The 20708-nt window shown below is 42.2% G+C and overlaps 1 protein-coding gene across 1 annotated transcript in view; it reads right to left on the bottom strand.

Annotated features, from left to right (window-relative positions):
* The window catches only part of LOC130929916 (uncharacterized), a 36243-nt gene extending 19595 nt beyond the window's left edge, over positions 1 to 16648 (bottom strand). Inside the window, exons 1-6 of the mRNA XM_057857538.1 lie at positions 16277 to 16648; positions 16099 to 16202; positions 8452 to 8606; positions 8173 to 8341; positions 7980 to 8100; positions 7792 to 7886 (exon numbers count right to left, since the gene is read on the bottom strand). Coding sequence (XP_057713521.1) covers positions 7792 to 7886; positions 7980 to 8100; positions 8173 to 8341; positions 8452 to 8606; positions 16099 to 16202; positions 16277 to 16648 — 1016 coding nt within the window. The remainder of the gene's footprint in view (positions 1 to 7791; positions 7887 to 7979; positions 8101 to 8172; positions 8342 to 8451; positions 8607 to 16098; positions 16203 to 16276) is intronic.
* Positions 16649 to 20708: the final 4060 nt, after the last annotated feature.

The raw sequence follows: 20708 nt of genomic DNA, 5'->3' as shown, positions 1-20708 counted from the left end.
ATGATTGTTATTATGATGATCTTTAATACCGTATTGGCCTGAATATAAGACGGTGTTTTTTGCATTGAAATAAGACTGTAAAAGAGGGGGTCGTCTTATATTCGCGGTCTAGACCAGGGGTCCCCAACCTTTTTTGCACCACGGACCGGTGTGATTTGGGTCTTTTTTTCACGGACCGGTGTCCTGTCAAATTTTGCACCCTTATAAAATTTTGCTCCCAAAGCTTTTGTGGCGGTGAAAAAAGCCCTCTTTTATTTTCCGTTGGACTCTCAATGTTATCCAATGGTGCTAAAAAACTATTTACATCATAAACATACATGTGCAACACGGAAATGGTGTAAATTAATGCTTAACGACACGGCCAAGTCGTTAAGTGTGAGGGCTACGTGCAGTTGTTGTGTGCACCTAACATGGCAAACGTAAGTTAATATTTCTTTCTTTAAAGAAAGTTTGTAGTGTGTACTTTGGAATTGCTGCATTTGCGGTCCTTTTTAACGCTACGCGCATGCCAACTTTGTCAGAACACCGGCAATGTGCGGCAGAAAAATACAGCAAATATAAAATAGCATTTGTTTTAAGCCCCGTCGTGTTAAGTGCAGGGAAAAAATACAACTCACCCGCTGAATCAGTGGGAGGCCTGAGTTTGTTTCGTTGAGACGAGATGGTCCCGAGATCGGAGAGTGAGAGAAGCTAGCATCACAAATACACAATGTTGGAAATTGTAGCACAGTTTTCAGCGCGCTCCTAGCGATGTCAGGATATTCCGAAATGACTTTTGTTAGGTTTTGTGTTTGGTTTCTCCTAGTGTGACTTGTCCCTGTGATTACCCATTGCTCTCACCTGTGTGTGTTTTCCCAGTGTATCCTGCAATCTACATCCACCTGTGTTACCCAGCTGTTCCTCGTCTCGTTACCCCTTGTCTGCGTATATAATGACCCAGTTTCTTGTCACTCCTTGTTGCGTCATTGTCTATGTCTGTCCTTGCCAAAGTCAAGACCCGTCCAAGCCCTCGCGTACCTGTCCATCCGTTTACGTAAGTTTTGTTGATCCATAGTCCTTTTGTTTAAACTTTGTGATTTTTGTTAGTTATTATTAAAACGTTTTTTTGAGTTCACTGCCTCCTGCCTTGCATTTTTGTTTCACTGCTTTTGGGTCCACACAACCTGCCTTCCCGCGCATTCCCTGACAACTTTAATCCAGAACTTCGGTAGAGTTGTTGTCTCAAATGTACGTTTAAGGTCGCCGTCATTTGCGATCTCTACAAGCTGATATTCCTGTTGCACAGACATGCTCGAATCACTCGCTTTATTCACATACGGGTCACGAATTCACTCCTTCGCAGTTCGTGGGTCTTTAGTGATTGGGAGGTAGCATTAATTTTGTTTTCTTCAAGGTTGTAGGCACATCTTCTGGCTCGTCAGGTTCCCTTTTCCCTGTAAAAAGTCCGTCCAAAGACGTCTGTTATTCAGTCATTCTAGTGTGGGGGCTAATTATTTCCGGGAAGAAATGTGATTGGCGACGACCTACGTCATTACGTTATTATCGAGTCCAAGCGCGCATAGATATACAAAACGAGATTTAGTGCTAACAGCCCAATCAATGCATTTCTATGACGACCTCCTATCCTGTAGTTGTATATCTAGAGTAGACAGGGATATTGGTGTGTTAAGCGGCACAGGCCAAAGTCAATTGGCCAGAATGCAGTCGTTAATGAATTATTTATTATTTCTGCGCGGCCCAGTACCAAATGCGCCACAGACTGGTACCGGTCCGCGGCCCGGTCGTTGGGGACCCCTGGTCTAGACATTATACCCATTCACTACGTTTGCTTGTGAAATCACCGGCTCTGATTGGCTTACAACGACACATGACTCTAACCCTCAGCCAATCACAATCACTTCCATCGCATCTCTTGAGGGGCTGCATTCAGGTAGGTTCGTTTCCCGACAATTCACGTCACCTTCAAAGCGTCTGCCGTCCTCAAGATGGAAGCAGAATTATTGCTGGCTGACAGTGGGAGATGGGAACGAGGCTAGCATCAGGTGTAGCAAACACAGAAACGTTGCCAAACTTTGGAAAGCATTGTCTAATTGAATGAGCAGGGACAAACAGCTTGGAGTCAGAAGTACGTGCGCTATTCTCTAACTTGAACGCACCTCAAGTCTTGGTTGACAAATCAACAGAGCAGAGAGTCGACTCGACACGGCTGGTAGTTTCTTCAATTTATTCAGAGTAAGTAACGCACCGCTTTTGACCGTCAGTAACGGTAACGGCGTTGTAACGATGGAAAAAGTAATTAGTTAGATTACCCCGTTACTGAAAAAATAACGCCGTTACGTAACGGCGTTATTTATAACGGCATTACTCCCAACACTGATCACAATAGATTGGTTTATTTACATTTCAAAAATCAGAAGCCATTCATTTACGAATGTGATTGCACTTTAGTTTACATATTTAAATGTTCAGAAATTAAGATTTGAATGAGGCAAAATAACATGCTTTTTCTCTGAAATATATTGTTATAATCACTTGTTTCGGATGTACTGTAATTATTTTCTGTATAAAAATTAATTTGGTGTTCAAAAAGTCTATTTTAAAACTTGAGTCCTGAAAAAGAAGGGGTCGATTTATAATCAGGGCCGTCTTATATTCGGGTTAATACGGTATTATTTACTACAACTACTGTATCGGCTGCTAGCCTGTTGCTAATCAGTAAGTGTTGGATGGCACAATTATGTCAACGCTGGATGCATGTGTGAATGCATAGTTTGTTTATGGGTGGAAAATGCTGTTAGGTAAGGGAAGACATGTTGATGTGCTTCACAACAACACTTACTGTACGTTGATGGACATATATCGAGACTACGTGCGTTTTACTGGGAGATGGTGGCACTTCTCTTGGCGGACCGTCAGCTCTATCCTGAGATCCAACTACGAGCTTTTTAACTGCAGCAACTTTAAGATACGCTATTGGAGCTGGAATTACCGAACACAGCGGGAGAAAGCCCATCTGGAGGCAATAATGTCGGGTGAAAGTTTGGCGAGGCTCCGGAGCTCTGCTCTCTGATATCACATTCTCGTATGCTATTTTTCAAATAATTTTATAAATGATGATTTATTGACCTGTTTTGCTCATGCACCAATCCTTTTAAATTAAACAAGAAATGGAATCATGTTGTCCAAAAGTTTTATTGCGATCAATATCTGCAATTAAAAATAATGCCATACTTTTTTTGTTTCTATATATTATTTATATATATATATATATATATATATATATATATATATATATATATATACCTTGTACCTTGTAACAACAAAACCCGTGTCAGCCCTTTTTCATTCCGCAAATGTAATATTATTTGTAATGTAGGCCTGAACGATATTGGGAAAAACTATTGCTGCAATTTTTGGGGGGTTTGCGATATATTGCGATATTATATTGCGATATTAAAAAAAATATATATATTTTTTTTCAAGATATTTTCACAAGATGACTTAAATAGCTGTTTGGAAAGACTTTAGATCACCACAGTGTACAGTCATCCCTTGTTTTTCGCGGTTAATGGGGACCAGAACCCGCCGCAATAAGTGAAAAACCGCGAAGTAGCCCACCCCCCCATTTAAAAAATTTTTTTTGTGTGTGTGTTTTTTCTGCCCAATGTATTTATTCAGATTTAGCATTGGAAAGAGATACATACAGGTTGACCCAAAAAAAAGTTTACACTCAGTTGACTGCTTGTTTAAAAGCCATTGAAACATATCTAAATAGGTTGTCATGCTTAAGTGATTCATTAAGTTCCCTCAATGCAGCTGGTAATCTCTCGTCTCTACAATTCCTGTGCTTCTGCTGAAAATGAAGAAAACTTTAGCTGTACCTGAATTGCTGCGTGCCGGTCTGACACCTACTGAGATTGCAGCAAATCTGAGAATATCCAGATGTGCAGTCTACAAAGTTAAAAAGAAGCTGAAAGATATTGGAACAGCCTCACGAAAACCTGGGTCTGGAAGTGCCGATCTGTGCGGACCAAAAAGTTGATTGACAAGGTGATATGTGGCCACCCCAGAGTCCAGATCTCAATCCCCTGGATTATAGCATATGGGCAACTGTGGAGGACAGTGCCTGTAAGAAGCCACAAACTTCTGTGGCAGCCTTGGAGAGGTCCATTGTTAGATCTTGGGAAAAGATGACAGCATCCTACATAAAGAAGTGTTCCGCAGGCGCCTGGAGGCTGTTGTGACACTTAAGGGAGGACACATTGAAAAATAGAGTGTACTGTACATGTTCTTTACAATAATGTATAATTTGTGATTCAATTCTAATTCTAAACTGAATAAACATGGCATTTAAGTTGTATTATGGCAGTGTAAACTTTTTTTTGGGTCACCGAGTATAAGACATGCCCCCCCCCCAACTCCCCCCCCCCCCCCCCCCAAAGTGATTTAAAAAATGTATATAAATAAATGGTTTTTAAGCACTTCAAATTTCATAATTATGATAAGTTTTAAACATAACTGTCCAACCAAATCATTTTTGAACAAGAATAAAGTACTGTAGCAGATAAATGCTTGGCTTTATTAAATGCTTCTGTTTATCTACTTTAGCTGTGACCGTTGAAGTGACATGTAGAAATTTCAAACTCCTCATGATCACTTCTGGCATTTAAATGTCTCCAACGTCCCCACAGTACACACATTCATTCCAGCGCGGCTTCCTTTCAACAAGTTAAACGATGATTGACAGATGCCTGTGTGAAGTCTGCTTCCTTGGCCAGATCAAAGCCATTATTGTGCTGCAGTGACTGAGAGGATCAAAAGGCTGGGAGAGGGAGGGTAGGAGGCTGTGCGCAGACCAGAAAGTGAGGCGTACGTGGATCAAAAAAAAGAAAAACTATCGCACGTGCTTGCGATGGGACTATTGCGCACACGCACATCGCGATGGCGATGTTTAAACGATATATCGTTCAGGCTTATAATGTAATGTCACCTCATTTTGGTCACTCAAGTGGCTGGCGTATAAATCGTCTACACAGGCTGACAGGTTTTCATAATTTTGTCCACGAATGCAACAAAGCGATAATAGTTTACGCATAGCACTGAACGTCTCGGAGTCTCATCTACGTCGTGCTGAATCCATTTTTTGGAGATTCCGTAGGTTCCTCTGGTTTGATTTTGCAGTTTTAACTTTGTCAACACACTGCTTATTTCAACCGCAATTCATGTTGTTCTTTCTAAACCGGAAGTTCAGAGTAGACATTTTCCAAGATGGCGCTGCCCATATTTCACTTAGGAAACTTGTCGATATAATGTAATTACTCTTCCGACCAGTCTAGTGACTATTTTTAAGAAAGTAGCAACAGGACAACAGTGCTCCCAATGTTTAGCATGTAGTGATGAAGACATGAGGGCAGTTGGTATGATAAAATAGGTTGTAATAAACCATTTAAAAGATAAAACAACATATGGAAAACAAATTACAATAGCCCAGGGGTTGACAACCTTTAACACTCAACAAGCCATTTCGACCTAGCTTCAAGGGAAAAGAAAAAACTGAGAACAGTTTACATTGCAACATCCCAGTGGAATATGTTAGCCCTGGTTCACATACTGTATCTATATCTAATGTGGCACTTACAAGATTCAACAAAGACATTTTGCTTCCCTTTAGTGAGCGCAAGTCATGCACTCCTATTTTACAACTCAATTCTAAAAAAGGGTGTCTGCGGAGAGGAAAGCAGTGCACCATTAACACTGTATATAGTGAAGATGGGGCACTGCTGACCTCGACTCGGGACGCCGTGAGTCGGTGGGGAGAATACTTCAAAGACCTCATCAATTCCACCGACGCGCCTTCCTTTGAGGAAGCAGGGTCTGGGGACTCCGAGGTGGGCTCTCCGATCTATGGGGTTGAAGTCACTGAGGTGGTTGGAAAGGAGTTCCTAAAGGCTCTGGATTTTGTGGGGCTGTCATGGCTGACACGCCTCTACAACATTGCGTGGACATCGGGGACAGGGCCTCTGGATTGGCAGACTGGGGTGGTGGTCCCCCTTTTTAAGAAGATGGACCGGAGGGTGTGTTCCAATTATAGAGGGATCACACTCCTCAGCCTACCCGGTAAAGTCTATTCAGGGGTGCTAGAGAGGAGGGTCCATCGAAGTTGAATCTCTGATTCAGGAGGAGCAGTGTGGTTTTCGTCCCGGCCGTGGAACAGTGGACCAGCTCTATACCCTCGGCAGGGTCCTCGAGGGGGCATGGGAGTTCGCTCAACCAGTCTACATGTGTTTTGTGGATTTCGAGAAGGCATTTGACATTGTGCCTGGGGGAGTCCTGTGGAGGGTGCTCCGAGAGTACGGGGTTCCGAGCCCCTTGGTAAGGGCTATTCGGTCCCTGTACGACCGGTGTCAGAGTCTGGTCCGCATTTCTGGCAGTAAGTCGAATTCATTCCCAGTGACGATTCGACTCCGCCAAGGCTGCCCTTTGTCACCGACTCTGTTCATAATTTTTATGGACAGAATTTCTAGGCGCAGCCGAAGCGTTGAGGGTGTCCGGTTTGGTGGCCTCAGCATTGCATCTCTGCTTTTTGCAGATGATGTGGTACTGTTGGCGTCATCAAGCCGTGACCTCCAACTCTCACTGGGGCGGTTCGCAGCCGAATCCAAGACCATGATCCTCAGCCAGAAAAGGGTGGCATGCCCTTTCCGGGTCAAGGATGAGATCCTGCCCTAAGTGGAGGAGTTCAAGTATCTTGGAGTCTTGTTCACGAGTGAGGGTAGGAGGGAGCGGGAGATTGACAGGTGGATCTGCATCACTGCAGACGCTGCACCGGTCCGTTGTGGTGAAGAAGAAGCTGAGCCAAAAGGCGAAGCTCTCGATTTACTGGTCGATCTACCCTCACCTATGGTCACGAGCTGTGGGTCTTGACTGAAAGAAAAAGATCCCGGATACAAGCGGCCGAAATTAGTTTCCTTTGCAGGTTGTCCGGGCTTTCCCTTAGAGATAGGGTGAGAAGCCCGGTCATCCGGGAGGGGCTTGGTGTCGAGCCACTACTCCTCCGCATTGAGAGGAGCCAGTTGAGGTGGCTCGGGCATCTGGTTCGGATGCCTCCTGGACATCTCCCTGGAAAGGTGTTCCAGGCATGTCCCACCGGCGGGAGGCCCCGGGGACAAACCAGGACACGCTGGAGAGACTATGTCGCTCGACTGGCCTGGGAACATCTTGGAATCCCGCCAGAGGAGCTGGCTGAAGTGGCTTGGGAGAGGGAAGTCTGGGCTTCCCTGCTAAAGCTGCTGCCCCCGCGACCCGACACCGGACTAAGCGGAAGATAATGGAAGGATGGATGGAATTCTAAAAACACTTACACACGTCATGAATTCACCAATTATGTAAAGTCATGGTGCCACTCTGAAGGTGTACTCACAAGCTTGTGTGAATGGCGCAAAGACTTGTGGGTAAACCTTCTAAGTGGCACCGTGACGTTACATAGTTGGTAAACACATTACCTGTAAGAGTGTTCTGTTAAAAAAATAAAATGAACCTGTCTCATTCTGCTGAATAAAATAAAGTTCCTCTTGTAAGTACCACAATACATTTTAATCAAATGTTAATTTATGAAGTTTTAAAGCTGAGCTGCATCGGAAGGTTGCAAGAGCTGCATGCAGCACCAGAAGACCAGGTTGTCAACCCGTGGTATAGCCAATTCCATCCCCATCTCACTTAAATCCCAGGCAGTTACATATTACTAAGGGCTGTAGTTGGCAAAGCAGAAAAATGGAATTGTACTTTACTTACCATGTCAAACACACACTGAACAAATATTTCAGTAAGATAGCATTGGTAAAAATTGTTTTCATTGCTCCACTTTGGTTTTCTCCTTTCTCGTTTACCTGTTGTAAATGTATAATGGAGGATGAGAACAAATCATTCCATTCTGGGGTAAAACCCAAAGTTTTGCAGAAATTGTAACCAAAGCTTACCACGATTTCCAGCATATTCTCAGGTATTTCCCGTTTATTTATTGCTGCAACTTTCCTGATCAACCTCCCTGCTTCCTCGATTCTTCCTTGACTCAACAACCATCTCACAGATTCGGGAATCCACCTGTAAAATGGCAAAATGTGGGAATAATCTGGCTGCCAAAATGTTGAATAACACAAAACATTTTATACTAACCAAATGTAGAAGACAACTAGGACGTAGACAACTGCCAAACCATATTGTATTATTCTCCAGTTACGAATTTCATAGACCACACCGGCCAAGAAACACTGTCCGAGGGCGGCAAACATTTGGCACAAACAGGAGGCGTAGGATCTTTTGGTGACCCCTAACCACTCTGTAGCTATAAATATATGTTAATATAATGGTTAGATGACAAAGGAAAATGCATCCTATTTGGGAAGGTTATAAGATTAAGAAAAAGGAAGCCCTAACCGGTTCCATTAGTCATACCTAAGACAGTAGAGTTAACCCTATAGCCAGCAAGACCAACTCCCACCAGGAACTGTGCCACAATGTAGACATAGAAATTTGGAGATGCGCCAGACACAATATTGCATATTACCAGGACACCTGCTGGTATTTGTGTGTTTTTCAGACGGCCTAAACTTAGTGACAAAAAAAAAAAAAAAGTGAGGCTTACTCTCTCTTTATATTATTCACACATGTAGTCAAAGGCTATACATTTAAATATTGTTTTGATCAACAGAATTTCATGTCTGGAAAAGCTCAAGAGGAAAGAAGACATGAGGACATCTGTACCTTTTTATATTTACCCTGGTTTTCGTCCATTCTACAAAGTTGGAAACAATTTTAATGCCCTCTTAATGATTTTGAATATTTTGTGCTCTGATCTCTATGTAATAGACCTGCCAATAATCATACCGAACCACTGTTAGTGAGCTCAATGATCAAATACCCCACATATTGACAGGAAACATTGCCGCTGTCCTGGTGGCGTCCCGGACAGTGAAAAGTAGGGAATGAATAGAGGCCAGCCTACGCGATGAGTGACATCACCAAGGTTTTGTTCAGCTCTTTTATTTATTTATTTATTTATTTAACTTATTTTGGCCACTACACATTGGTAGCACGGCCTTCACACTTACCCTGCCCTGCCACACCCAAATCAGTCCTACATTTCCTTTTCTTATCCAATTGACTATAAGGTATATCCCTCCCCACATAGTGTCCCCTCAGTAAAGGTTAGTCCTAATGACCTTGCAATGCTACTTATAGATAGGTAGCATCAGGGGTCGCATTAACCGAATATTTTCCGTCGTTGACCGGTTTTTTAAAACGGTGACGGAAAAAACTGAAGTCCATCTGTCATTTTGACAGGTTGCAATTCACACCCCAGACCACAGGGTGGCGAGTGAGCAAATTAATTAGCTATTGTCTCTCTTGATGCATGACGTAGTTGGCCTTACTCGGAAAAATGTCAAGGCAACTAAGTGTTTGCCTGGCACGGCCAGACTGTTCTCCCTGCTTTTTACAAACACTGAGAGAAAAGTCTGGGACACAGCCTCTCGAGTAGGTACAAAATCAATCGACAAATCAGATTTGTTTATTTGCGTGACGTGTTCTTCACGAGCAACATCACTCTTAAGCGCCGAAAGTCGTCTCTACAACAACACGGATGGCGAACGGGAGAGCCGAGAATATGTTCCAATCCGCGGTAAATTCAGTTTTTAATGAGCTAAAACACATCGACACGAGTCATTGACAACAGTCTGTCTCGCGCTAGCCATGTTGAATAAACTCCGTTCTCCTCGTATGTTTACTTCCGCGCGCAAGTCCCTCGTCCTGCCCTCGTCGCTTTGCTAACGGCACGTCTGCCCGTCGCTGATTGGTGCACTGCGCTGTCTGTTTGCCTCTTGTTAAGCTTGTTCGGACAGAATATTAATTAAAAATGAATGAAAACTAAATACTATTGAATATGTCATTATTATCATTTTAAAAATGTAAGTGACGGGTAAAAATAGATTATGACCGGATTTTTATGACACTGTCAGTCAAAATGACAGACAACGAAAAAGTCTAGCGCAGCCTCTGGGTAGCATATAAGGTAGTCCCTGGTTTATGAACGAGTTCCATTCCTGTGCTGGCAATGTAACACGGATTTCCACGTAGGTCGGAATGAACCCTTTAAAAACCTCTAAACTTTTTTTTTTTTTTTTTAACTCTCCAAGAACATGTATTATATCCTATTTACATGATAGGGATTTCTTTGTGTCAATCGGAAACCATCAGTCAGAACGAACCAAATTCACGTGTGGAGTCCCTCAAGGGTCAGTTCTTGGACCACTCTTATTTAACATCTATATGCTTCCGTTAGCTCAGATAATGGAACAGTATGACATCTCCTATCACGCCTATGCAGATGACACACAACTGTACATTTCTGTGTCCCCACATGATTATAGTCCCTTAGTCACCCTGAGCAAATGCATTCATCAAATCAATGAATGGATGTGCCAGAATTTTCCCCAGTTAAATGTGCAGAAGACAGAGTTGATCATTTTTGGGCCAATAAAGGAAAGGTCAAAGATAAGCAGCCAACTTAGCACAATGTCACTTACAGCTACAAATCAAGTCAGAAACCTTGGCGTAATTATTGACTCAGACCTAAAATTTGATAGCCATTTAAAGTCTGTTACTAAATCCGCTTATTACCACCTAAAAAATATAACCAGAATTAAGGGGCTTCTGACTCAACAAGACATGGAAAAACTTATGCATGCATTCATTTTCAGCAGATTGGACTATTGCAACGGTATATTTACAGGTCTTGATAAAAAATCAGTCAGGAAGTTGCAGCTGGTACAGAATGCTGCAGCCAGAGTCCTCACAAATACAAGGAAGCTGGACCACATTACACCAGTTTTGAAATCGCTACACTGGCTTCCAGTAAGTCAAAGGATAGACTATAAAATACTACTGCTCGTCTACAAAACACTTAATGGCCTTGGACCAAAATACATGCTTGACTTGTTAGAGTCCTATGAGACATCTAGACCCCTAAGGTCGTCTGGAACCGGTCTTCTGCATGTTCCAAGAACAAGAACCAAGCAGGGTGAGGCAGCATTTAGTTATTATGCTCCTCACCTCTGGAACAAGTTACCCGAACGTCTGAAGTATGCTCAAACTGTTAGCTCTTTTAAATCAGGGCTAAAAACGCTTTTGTTTAGCACTGCATATCTATAACTGTCTATATATTTCAATCTACCTGCTTTCTATTCCTCTTGTTTTTATCTCCATTGCTGATTTCAATTATTATTAGTAGTAGTATTTTTTGTTTTATTTTTATTTTATTTATTTATTTTTATTCTGTGATTAAATGCGATCTTTTGTCTTCGTTTCTACGTTGTGTTGATTTAAATGTGATTTTTATGATCTTCATGTGATGTAAAGCACTTTGAATTGCCTTGTGTTGAATTGTGCTATATAAATAAATTTGCCTTGCCTTGCCTTGCCTATACGTCATTGTACTGTCCTCGCCAGGGCTGTCAACAGACTTGCAGGGGCGCAGGGACAAGAGACCATTATAGGCCACCCCCACCCCACCCCTGCCACTTGCTTGTCACGACATCATATGCAGTACTTTTAATGCTTTGCAAGCAATCACAGTGTTGGACAGTTAAATTTAACAGACCGTAAAGAAAAAGATTGGTCTAATTCAACAACGACATCAACAACAACAACAGCATTCATAATGAATACAGACTGACTGACACACGCTCCCTACCGATCTGCGGCTGCTGCGCTGAGTGGGACCCGGGTAGCGCCCCCTTCTCAGCTCTGACTGCGAGCTGCCTGACAGCTCCCTGTCTCTCCCTGACAGGCTCCTCTGCTGTTCCACTGCTGCTCCTTTGTGCTGTTTCGGTGATGGATTTGTATTAGCGTTTGCTACAATACACAGTGGGTTGTAAACCCAAGATAAATCCAGCCGCCGGACCAGAGTCTGTTCCCGCACCTGCTCCACACAGACTAACATATCCCTGATGTCTCATCACCTTCTCTCTCCTCGGCTCAACGTGAGCAGCATGTCTTGTCATACCGCAGCTCAATAGGCTACTAGCGGCCGGTGACGGACTCCAATCGGGCTTTGTTCACGGTGATCGCGAATCTAAACATTCAGTGTTAGCGGCTGTTGTTCACTTAAGGACATCACCGTCCACAGCAAACTCTAGCCCTAATTCTCTGGCTTCCTGTCCCCCTTTTAAAAACTTCATCATTTTGTCTCATTCACCTCTATGATCTTTAACTCTTTTATTTTCCGCGCATCCGATATATGACAACTCGCCATGTTTAGAGTTTATAACAATGACAGATTTTAATTTCCCGCTTCAGGGCACGTACGTAGTGTAGCCTTGAGTGCGCCAGAGCGGGGTCAAACCATTCTTTGCTAAGACAGAAGGGGTGGAGAGAGCGTTGTGCAAAAAAAGGAAAAAAAATATTTTTGAAATATTAAATATGTTAAAGTTTTTAAGCAGCCTATATATCGAGTAGAACATAATATTTAATCGGACAATGATTTAAATAAAAAAGAAATATGTGAATGTAAAGTAAAATTAATTAAGGGTCATTCAGGTGCCCCTATGGTCCTGAGGCCCGGGACAAAATACCCGGTTGCCCCCCACCCCCCAACCCCCGTCGTCGGGCTTGGTCGTCGCTAAGACGTTTGAACTAAGTCCAAGTTAGACAGTGAGCTAAGCTCCGAAATGACAATGTCATACGTCCATGTGGTTTGCTGACTTTATTCAGTTGCTCCTGATCAACAACTTGCAGAATGAAACTAGAATAAAATTAAATTAAATCAGTCTCATCTTCAATAACAGCAAGTCAAATTTGCTGCTGATACCGCAATAACAAACGATTACCATGTATGAGTTAGCGTCCGCACATGATCAAAAACAATCACATAAACTCGCCCCAAGTATTCGACCACAATTGAAAACACACAATAAATATTACATAAGGGGTTATATACAGCTGTCGCTTCTGGATGCTTCACAAGCAACAAATGTGCGCACAGGCTGTCACCTCTGCCACTCGGCTGCTCTGTGTGTGCATGTTTGGAGTTGGCGGGCGCGTCTGTACATGCATTCGCTTCCTGTTCCACGCCATAATGAAACTATACATCACAAAACAAAAGTCAATATTTAAAAAAAAAATTTTTAAATTGCAGGCGTCATAAAGTCAAAATCGCATAAGTCGGGTCCGTCATACCCCGGGGTATTTTGGCCTTACTGTGTTCTGTGATTTATTGTGACCGATCCAACACCTTATTGTATATCATAATTGAATTTTGGAGTTCACCACAGTGATGAAGTATTTACATTCAACACCAAGTGTGGTCACTGCTGTTGCTGCATTATTTACAGTCATATCTGTAAAAATATTAAGTCGCCATTAAGAGAATAGATGCGATAGGACAGGGTTCACTAAATCCGGACCTCGTTGCCACTTTTCCTGTCGTGTTTTCCATGTCTCCCTCCTCCAACACACCTGAATCAAAATAATCAGGATCATTATCAGGCTTCTGGAGAGGTTGCTGATGACATAATCATTTGATTCAGGTGTGTTAGGGGAAAGAGACGTGGAAAACACGACACGAAAAGTGGCACCGAGGTCCGGATTTAGTGAACCCTGAGATAGGGTATGACGTATGCGGAAGAGAAAAGTCAGTCTGGCAGTGGTGAGTCAAGTCATATACAGTGCCTTGCAAAAGTATTCGGCCCCCTTGAACCTTGCAACCTTTCGCCACATTTCAGGCTTCAAACATAAAGATATAAAATTTTAATTTTTTGTCAAGAATCAGCAACAAGTGGGACACAATCGTGAAGTGGAACAACATTTATTGGATAATTTAAACTTTTTTAACAAATAAAAAACTGAAAAGTGGGGCGTGCAATATTATTCGGCCCCCTTGCGTTAATACTTTATAGCGCCACCTTTTGCTCCAATTACAGCTGCAAGTCGCTTGGGGTATGTTTCTATCAGTTTTGCACATCGAGAGACTGACATTCTTGCCCATTCTTCCTTGCAAAACAGCTCGAGCTCAGTGAGGTTTGATGGAGAATGTTTGTGAACAGCAGTCTTCAGCTCTTTCCACAGATTCTCGATTGGATTCAGGTCTGGACTTTGACTTGGCCATTCTAACACCTGGATACGTTTATTTTTGAACCATTCCATTGTAGATTTGGCTTTATGTTTTGGATCATTGTCCTGTTGGAAGATAAATCTCCGTCCCAGTCTCAGGTCTTGTGCAGATACCAACAGGTTTTCTTCCAGAATGTTCCTGTATTTGGCTGCATCCATCTTCCCGTCAATTTTAACCATCTTCCCTGTCCCTGCTGAAGAAAAGCAGGCCCAAACCATGATGCTGCCAACACCATGTTTGATAGTGGGGATGGTGTGTTCAGGGTGATGAGCTGTGTTGCTTTTACGCCAAACATATCGTTTTGCATTGTGGCCAAAAAGTTCAATTTTGGTTTCATCTGACCAGAGCACCTTCTTCCACATGTTTGTTGTGTCTCCCAGGTGGCTTGTGGCAAACTTTAAACGAGACTTTTTATGGATATCTTTGAGAAATGGCTTTCTTCTTGCCACTCTTCCATAAAGGCCAAATTTGTGCAGTGTACGACTGATTGTTGTCCTATGGACAGACTCTCCCACCTCAGCTGTAGATCTCTGCAGTTCATCCAGAGTGATCATGGGCCTCTTGGCTGCATCTCTGATCAGTTTTCTCCTTGTTTGAGAAGAAAGTTTGGAAGGACGGCCGGGTCTTGGTAGATTTGCAGTGATCTGATGCTCCTTCCATTTCAATATGATGGCTTGCACAGTGCTCCTTGAGATGTTTAAAGCTTGGGAAATCTTTTTGTATCCAAATCCGGCTTTAAACTTCTCCACAACAGTATCTCGGACCTGCCTGGTGTGTTCCTTGGTTTTCATAATGCTCTCTGCACTTTAAACAGAACCCTGAGATTATCACAGAGCAGGTGCATTTATACGAAGACTTGATTACACACAGGTGGATTCTATTTATCATCATCGGTCATTTAGGACAACATTGGATCATTCAGAGATCCTCACTGAACTTCTGGAGTGAGTTTGCTGCACTGAAAGTAAAGGGGCCGAATAATATTGCACGCCCCACTTTTCAGTTTTTTATTTGTTAAAAAAGTTTAAATTATCCAATTAATGTTGTTCCACTTCACGATTGTGTCCCACTTGTTGTTAATTCTTGACAAAAAAATTAAATTTCATATCTTTATGTTTGAAGCCTGAAATGTGGCGAAAGGTTGCAAGATTCAAGGGGGCCGAATACTTTTGCAAGGCACTGTATGTAAGCTAATGGGTAGCCAAAAGACATTGAACGGCCACAGGCACACAAAGTAAAACCCAAAACAAAGAGTGGAGAGTTCTGACATGCTGCTGTTGTGGAATGATTTGGCCAATTAAAGCAATTAAGCATACTATTTGTTAATGAGTCAGTGTTCCAATCGTTCAATAAAATTCTAAATAAATATGGGCTTCCCTGTTAAAGCTGTTGTCCCCGCGACCCGGATGGATGGATGGATGGATGGATGGATGGATGGATGGATGGATGGATGGATGGATGGATGGATGGATGGATGGATGGATGGATGGATGGATGGATGGATGGATGGATGGATGGATGGATGGATGGATGGATGGAGATTTAGGTTTGTGTTATTGTTCGTATTACAACTTAAACCTGTTGGGAAATTAATTGCTAACTGTAAACGCACTACTTTAAGTTGCATGGGAGTTGATGTGAGCAATGAATATACATAAGCTTGAATATTTGTAAATTATTGCCATCAACATTTAACATGTGTATTACCTGAAATGGAGTCCTGTATGTTACTCAAAACGGCAAATGGGCATTGTATATTGAATTTAAGACCAATCTGTGTGTTTTTAGACTTGTGTCCAACTCGTCATTACTGGGCTATCATATGTACAGTGCGTTCCAGCACTTTATGATTTACAAATCAAGCAGTTTTTCAATCATCTGTATCAAAGCAGCTGAACAGGGCAGACTAAAAAAAAGAGTGAATTGTAACATACTGTTCAAGAATAGGCCCAAAGATGATTGAACCAGAAAGTATACCAGCCATGAAGATAGTCTGGACAACAGCGGGCAAGTTGGACTTGTCGCAGACAAGATCAAACTGCAAGGAAAAACTTATAGAATTTCAATGACACTTAACAAAATTATTTTTAAAAAATGTGTACCAACACTTACATCCGTAACTATTGTGGATTCATACATTGTGTTGAAGTACACCCAACCATTCTGGCATACTGTGGTCTTGTTAAGCCCATGCTCCCTGATGGTTTCAATATCCCATTCCACCGGAACAAACATGTGGCACTTGCTGAAAGAACCATTCCGCTCCAGAGGAATGGTCAGGTTTAGCTGCTCTTCCTGTGTGAGGTTAGGCGCAACCTTGAGAATCCAGTCTGTGTTACAATGTCGATCCGGATCTGACTGGATAAAAAGAAAACTAGAAAAACATGACGGCAGTAGAAAATTGGGAAAGGTTAGTGCAATAAGGATAATCTTTTGAAAAACTCCGAATTCTCCAATGGTCCTCAGAATCTCTCCAAACACCATTTTTAAGACGAAGTGGAAGATCTCTGTGCGTTAACTCAAAAGCAAATAAATATTTAACACTGAAGGAGTTAATGTTTGATGGCGAAGTCTGTCCATATTTTGGGGTTAAAGGCACATAAATTTTTTGATGTACATACAGTATGTCTATTAGCTAAAGTTACTGCTTCATGATCAGAGACTGTCATGATCTGTGTATTTGTTCACTTTTTAGTTGATTTGATTTTATTTTAGTTCCCATACTGTTTTCTTTCCGTTGTCTTCTCAGACCTGTGACCTGTGTTTACTAATCAGCTACTTGCAGCTACAGTGGGGCAAATAAGTATTTAGTCAACCACTAACTGTGCAAGTTCTCCCACTTGAAAATATTAGAGAGGCCTGTAATTGTCAACATAGGTAAACCTCAACCATGAGAGACAGAATGTGGAAAGAAAAAAAACAACAGAAAATCACATTGTTCAATTTTTAAAGAATTTATTTTCAAATCATGGCGGAAATTAAGTATTTGATCAATACCAGAAGTTCATCTCAATACCTTGTTATGTACCCTTTGTTGGCAATAACAGAGGCCAAACATTTTCTGTAACTCTTTACAAGTTTTTCACACACTGTTGCTGGTATTTTGGCCCATTTCTCCATGCAGATCTCCTCTAGAGCAGTGATATTTTGGGGCTGTCGTTGGGCAACACGGACTTTCAACTCCCTCCACAGATTTTCTATGGGGTTGAGATCTGGAGACTGGCTAGGCCACTCCAGGACCTTGAAAGGCTTCTAACGAAGCCACTCCTTTGTTCCCCTGGCTGTGTGTTTGGGATCATTGTCATGCTGAAAGACCCAGCCACGTCTCATCTTCAATGCCCTTGCTGATGGAAGGAGCTTTTCACTCAAAATCTCTCGAAACATGGCCCCATTCATTCTTTCCTTTACACAGATCAGTCGTCCTGGTCCCTTTGCAGAAAAACAGCCCCAAAGCATGATGTTTCTACCCCCATGCTTCACAGTGGTTATGGTGTTCTTCGGATGCAATTCAGTATTCTTTATCCTCAAAACACGAGAACCTGTGTTTCTACCAAAAAGTTCTATTTTGCTTTCATTTGACCATAACACATTCTCCCAGTCCTCTTCTGGATAATCCAAATGCTCTCTAGCGACCCGCAGACGGGCCTGGACGTGTACTTTCTTCAGCAGGGGGACAGGTCTGGCAGTGCAGGATTTGAGTCCCTGGCGGCGCATTGTGTTACTGATAGTACCCTTTGTTACTGTGGTCCCAGCCCTCTGTAGGTCATTCACTAGGTCCCCATGTGTGGTCCTGGGATTTTTACTCACCGTTCTTGTTATCATTTTAACATTACGGGGTGAGATCTTCCATGGAGCCCCAGTTCGAGGGAGATTATCAGTGGTCTTGTATGTCTTCCATTTTCTAATAATTGCTCCCACAGTTGATTTCTTTACACCAAGCGTTTTACCTGTTGCAGATTCAGTCTTTCCAGCCTGGTACAGGTCTACAATTTTATCTCTGGTGTCCTTGGATAGCTCTTTGGTTTTGACCATAGTGGAGCCTCGTTTGACCTCGTTACAAGAGGTTAGACCTCTTTGACAGCCAGAAATCTTGCTTGTTTGTATATGACTAAATACTTATTTTCCACTCTAATTTGGAAATAAATTCTTTAAAAATCAAACAATGTGATTTTCTGTTTTTTTTTTCCACATTCTGTCCCTCATGGTTGAGGTTTACCCATGTGGACAATTACAGGCCTCTCTAATCTTTTCAAGTAGGAGAACTTGCACAATTGGTGGTTAACTAAATACTTATTTGCCCCACAGTACTTGCATCTTGTCAAGGTATGCCTGGTCAATTTGTATTTAGTTTTACGCTTTCTTTCGCTTTTGTAGCCCATTTCAGTTCTCTAATTGTAACTTGGTCCGTGGTCCCGTTTTTATGATAGCCATGCCTCCGAAATTTCATGAAGATGTGGATATTTACGTGAGTGACAGATGTTTATGTACATGGGGTGATCCTTCCTTTGAGGACATCATTTTATGGTTACAGATCAATGATTCTTGTCACAAGTCTATTGCCCGTGTGGCTGAATTATTATTATGACCACAAATGTCCACTTCCCTTCCATAAAAACTTGGATCAAGAACTTTTTAATGAATTGCCTTCAATCAGTCAGGTTTGGCACCCAGCTCACCTACACATTGGTAGCCTACAGACTTCTATCAGAGTTGTGTCTTGAGCCTTCTCCGGTTTTCACTGTTCACTTTTGATAGCACACCTACCCATCTTTGATGATAAGACCACTGCAGTCAGCCTCATCTGCCTACAAAGATGAGGTTGGAAAGCTGCCAGTCTGGTGTGTGGCCAAGCGCACCACACACTAAACACTACAAAACAATTGAACTTTTCATGCCTTTCCGCAAACACAACATGGACTTGACCCTGCTAATCAGCAAAGGGGAATGTGTGGAAATGTCCACTCACTCAAATTACTGGAAGTCTGACAAATCTCTACACCTGCAAAATCCTCCCGTGGATGTTTGCACAAATAGATCGCTGATTCACTCATTTCGTTGTCAATCAAAAAGGGATTCAGTGTCAGACAGATCATCTAACCATCATTCAGAGAAGCTGCGCGTCCAGACCAGCCAAGCCCTGCTCACTGCCCCATAGACCCTCTGAGACGCTGGGCGTCCGATGGGCGGGACAAGTCCAGCATTTATCCAATGACTAGTCTCGTTTTGCTTCAGTGGAAAAACGCACTCTCAAGTCTATAGACGCTCAGCGTCCAAACTGTTTTAAGCACTGTGAAGCTGCGTGAATCATTGTCGTAACCAGTGATAAACTGATTCTGATCTAAAGTTGAGTGCGTTGTAGCACATATTTAGCCAATGACATGTACACACAACCATTTGATCACTTATTTTTTTTGACATTTTAGGAGAAGCTGAGCTTGCCTTGCAATCTAAGGAAATTGTGGCATTTGACCAATTGAAATAATTTCGGTAATCCTGACTGACCTGAAACGGCGTGATTTGACTTCAGACTCTGAGACAATAAATGAAATGTGGGTTTTTGCAGAGTGTATTCAAAACTCCAGCTTCAACTGTACACATACATTATAATATTACCGTAATTTTCCGACTGTAAGGCGCACCTGAGTATAAGCCGCCACCCACCATATTTGACATGAAAACGGTATTTGTTCACAGATAAACCGCACTGGACTATAAACGTAGCTGTCTTCAATGCATTATGAGATATTTACACCAAAAGATAACCGGTAAAGCTTTAGTTGACAGCGGCATCATAAGACTGTCATAAGACCAAATGAACCACAGTGAAGCTTTGAACCAATTTACTGCAAAGCGTCATGGCTTCAAGAAGCTTCATTTGGCTTCATTTGCACCACAATGAAGCTTTGAAGCAATTTGTTGTAAAGCGTCATTGCTTCAAGAAATTTCATTTGGCCATCACTGCTCCCTTGGAGGTGACAGTGAACCTCTGCTGCCACCTGCTGTCAAGACTGTTGTCATCCAGCATGCACTGTAGCACTACAGATGAAAATAACAATTAATATTCATGTTCTGTGCTAATTATTTCTTCAGTTACTGCTCCAGTTGTTTCATTAATTGCTAGTTATGGTATTTGGTTACACCTTATTTGACAGTGGTGCCATAAGACAGTCATAAGACCATCATAATTATGACACGACACTGCCATGAGCATTAATGAATGCTTATGGCTTATGTCATCCGGCAAATTATCTCACTTCGAATGGATGTAAAAGATCCGAGCTGGACATAAATGGAGTGGCATAATTTGCCGGATGACAGTTAATGACATCGGTCATAAGCATTCATTAACTCGTTCACTCCCAGCCATTTTCACGGGAGCAACCCCCATCGCTCCCGGCCGTTTTACTGGATTTTGACTGATTTTGCAAGGCCCACAGAAAATTCTGTTCTATTGCTATATAAACATGGAACCCTCCAAAAGAAAGATTTGACTCTCTTCTTTCAGCAGGAAAAAAAAAGTTTATATCTTTTTCCATTCTTTAGA

This window comes from Corythoichthys intestinalis, chromosome 14 (assembly GCF_030265065.1).
Source record: "Corythoichthys intestinalis isolate RoL2023-P3 chromosome 14, ASM3026506v1, whole genome shotgun sequence".
In the NCBI taxonomy this organism is placed as follows: Eukaryota; Metazoa; Chordata; class Actinopteri; order Syngnathiformes; family Syngnathidae; genus Corythoichthys; species Corythoichthys intestinalis.
The sequence above is the reverse complement of the archived record's forward strand: the minus strand, read 5'-3'. Positions and strand labels throughout refer to the sequence as shown.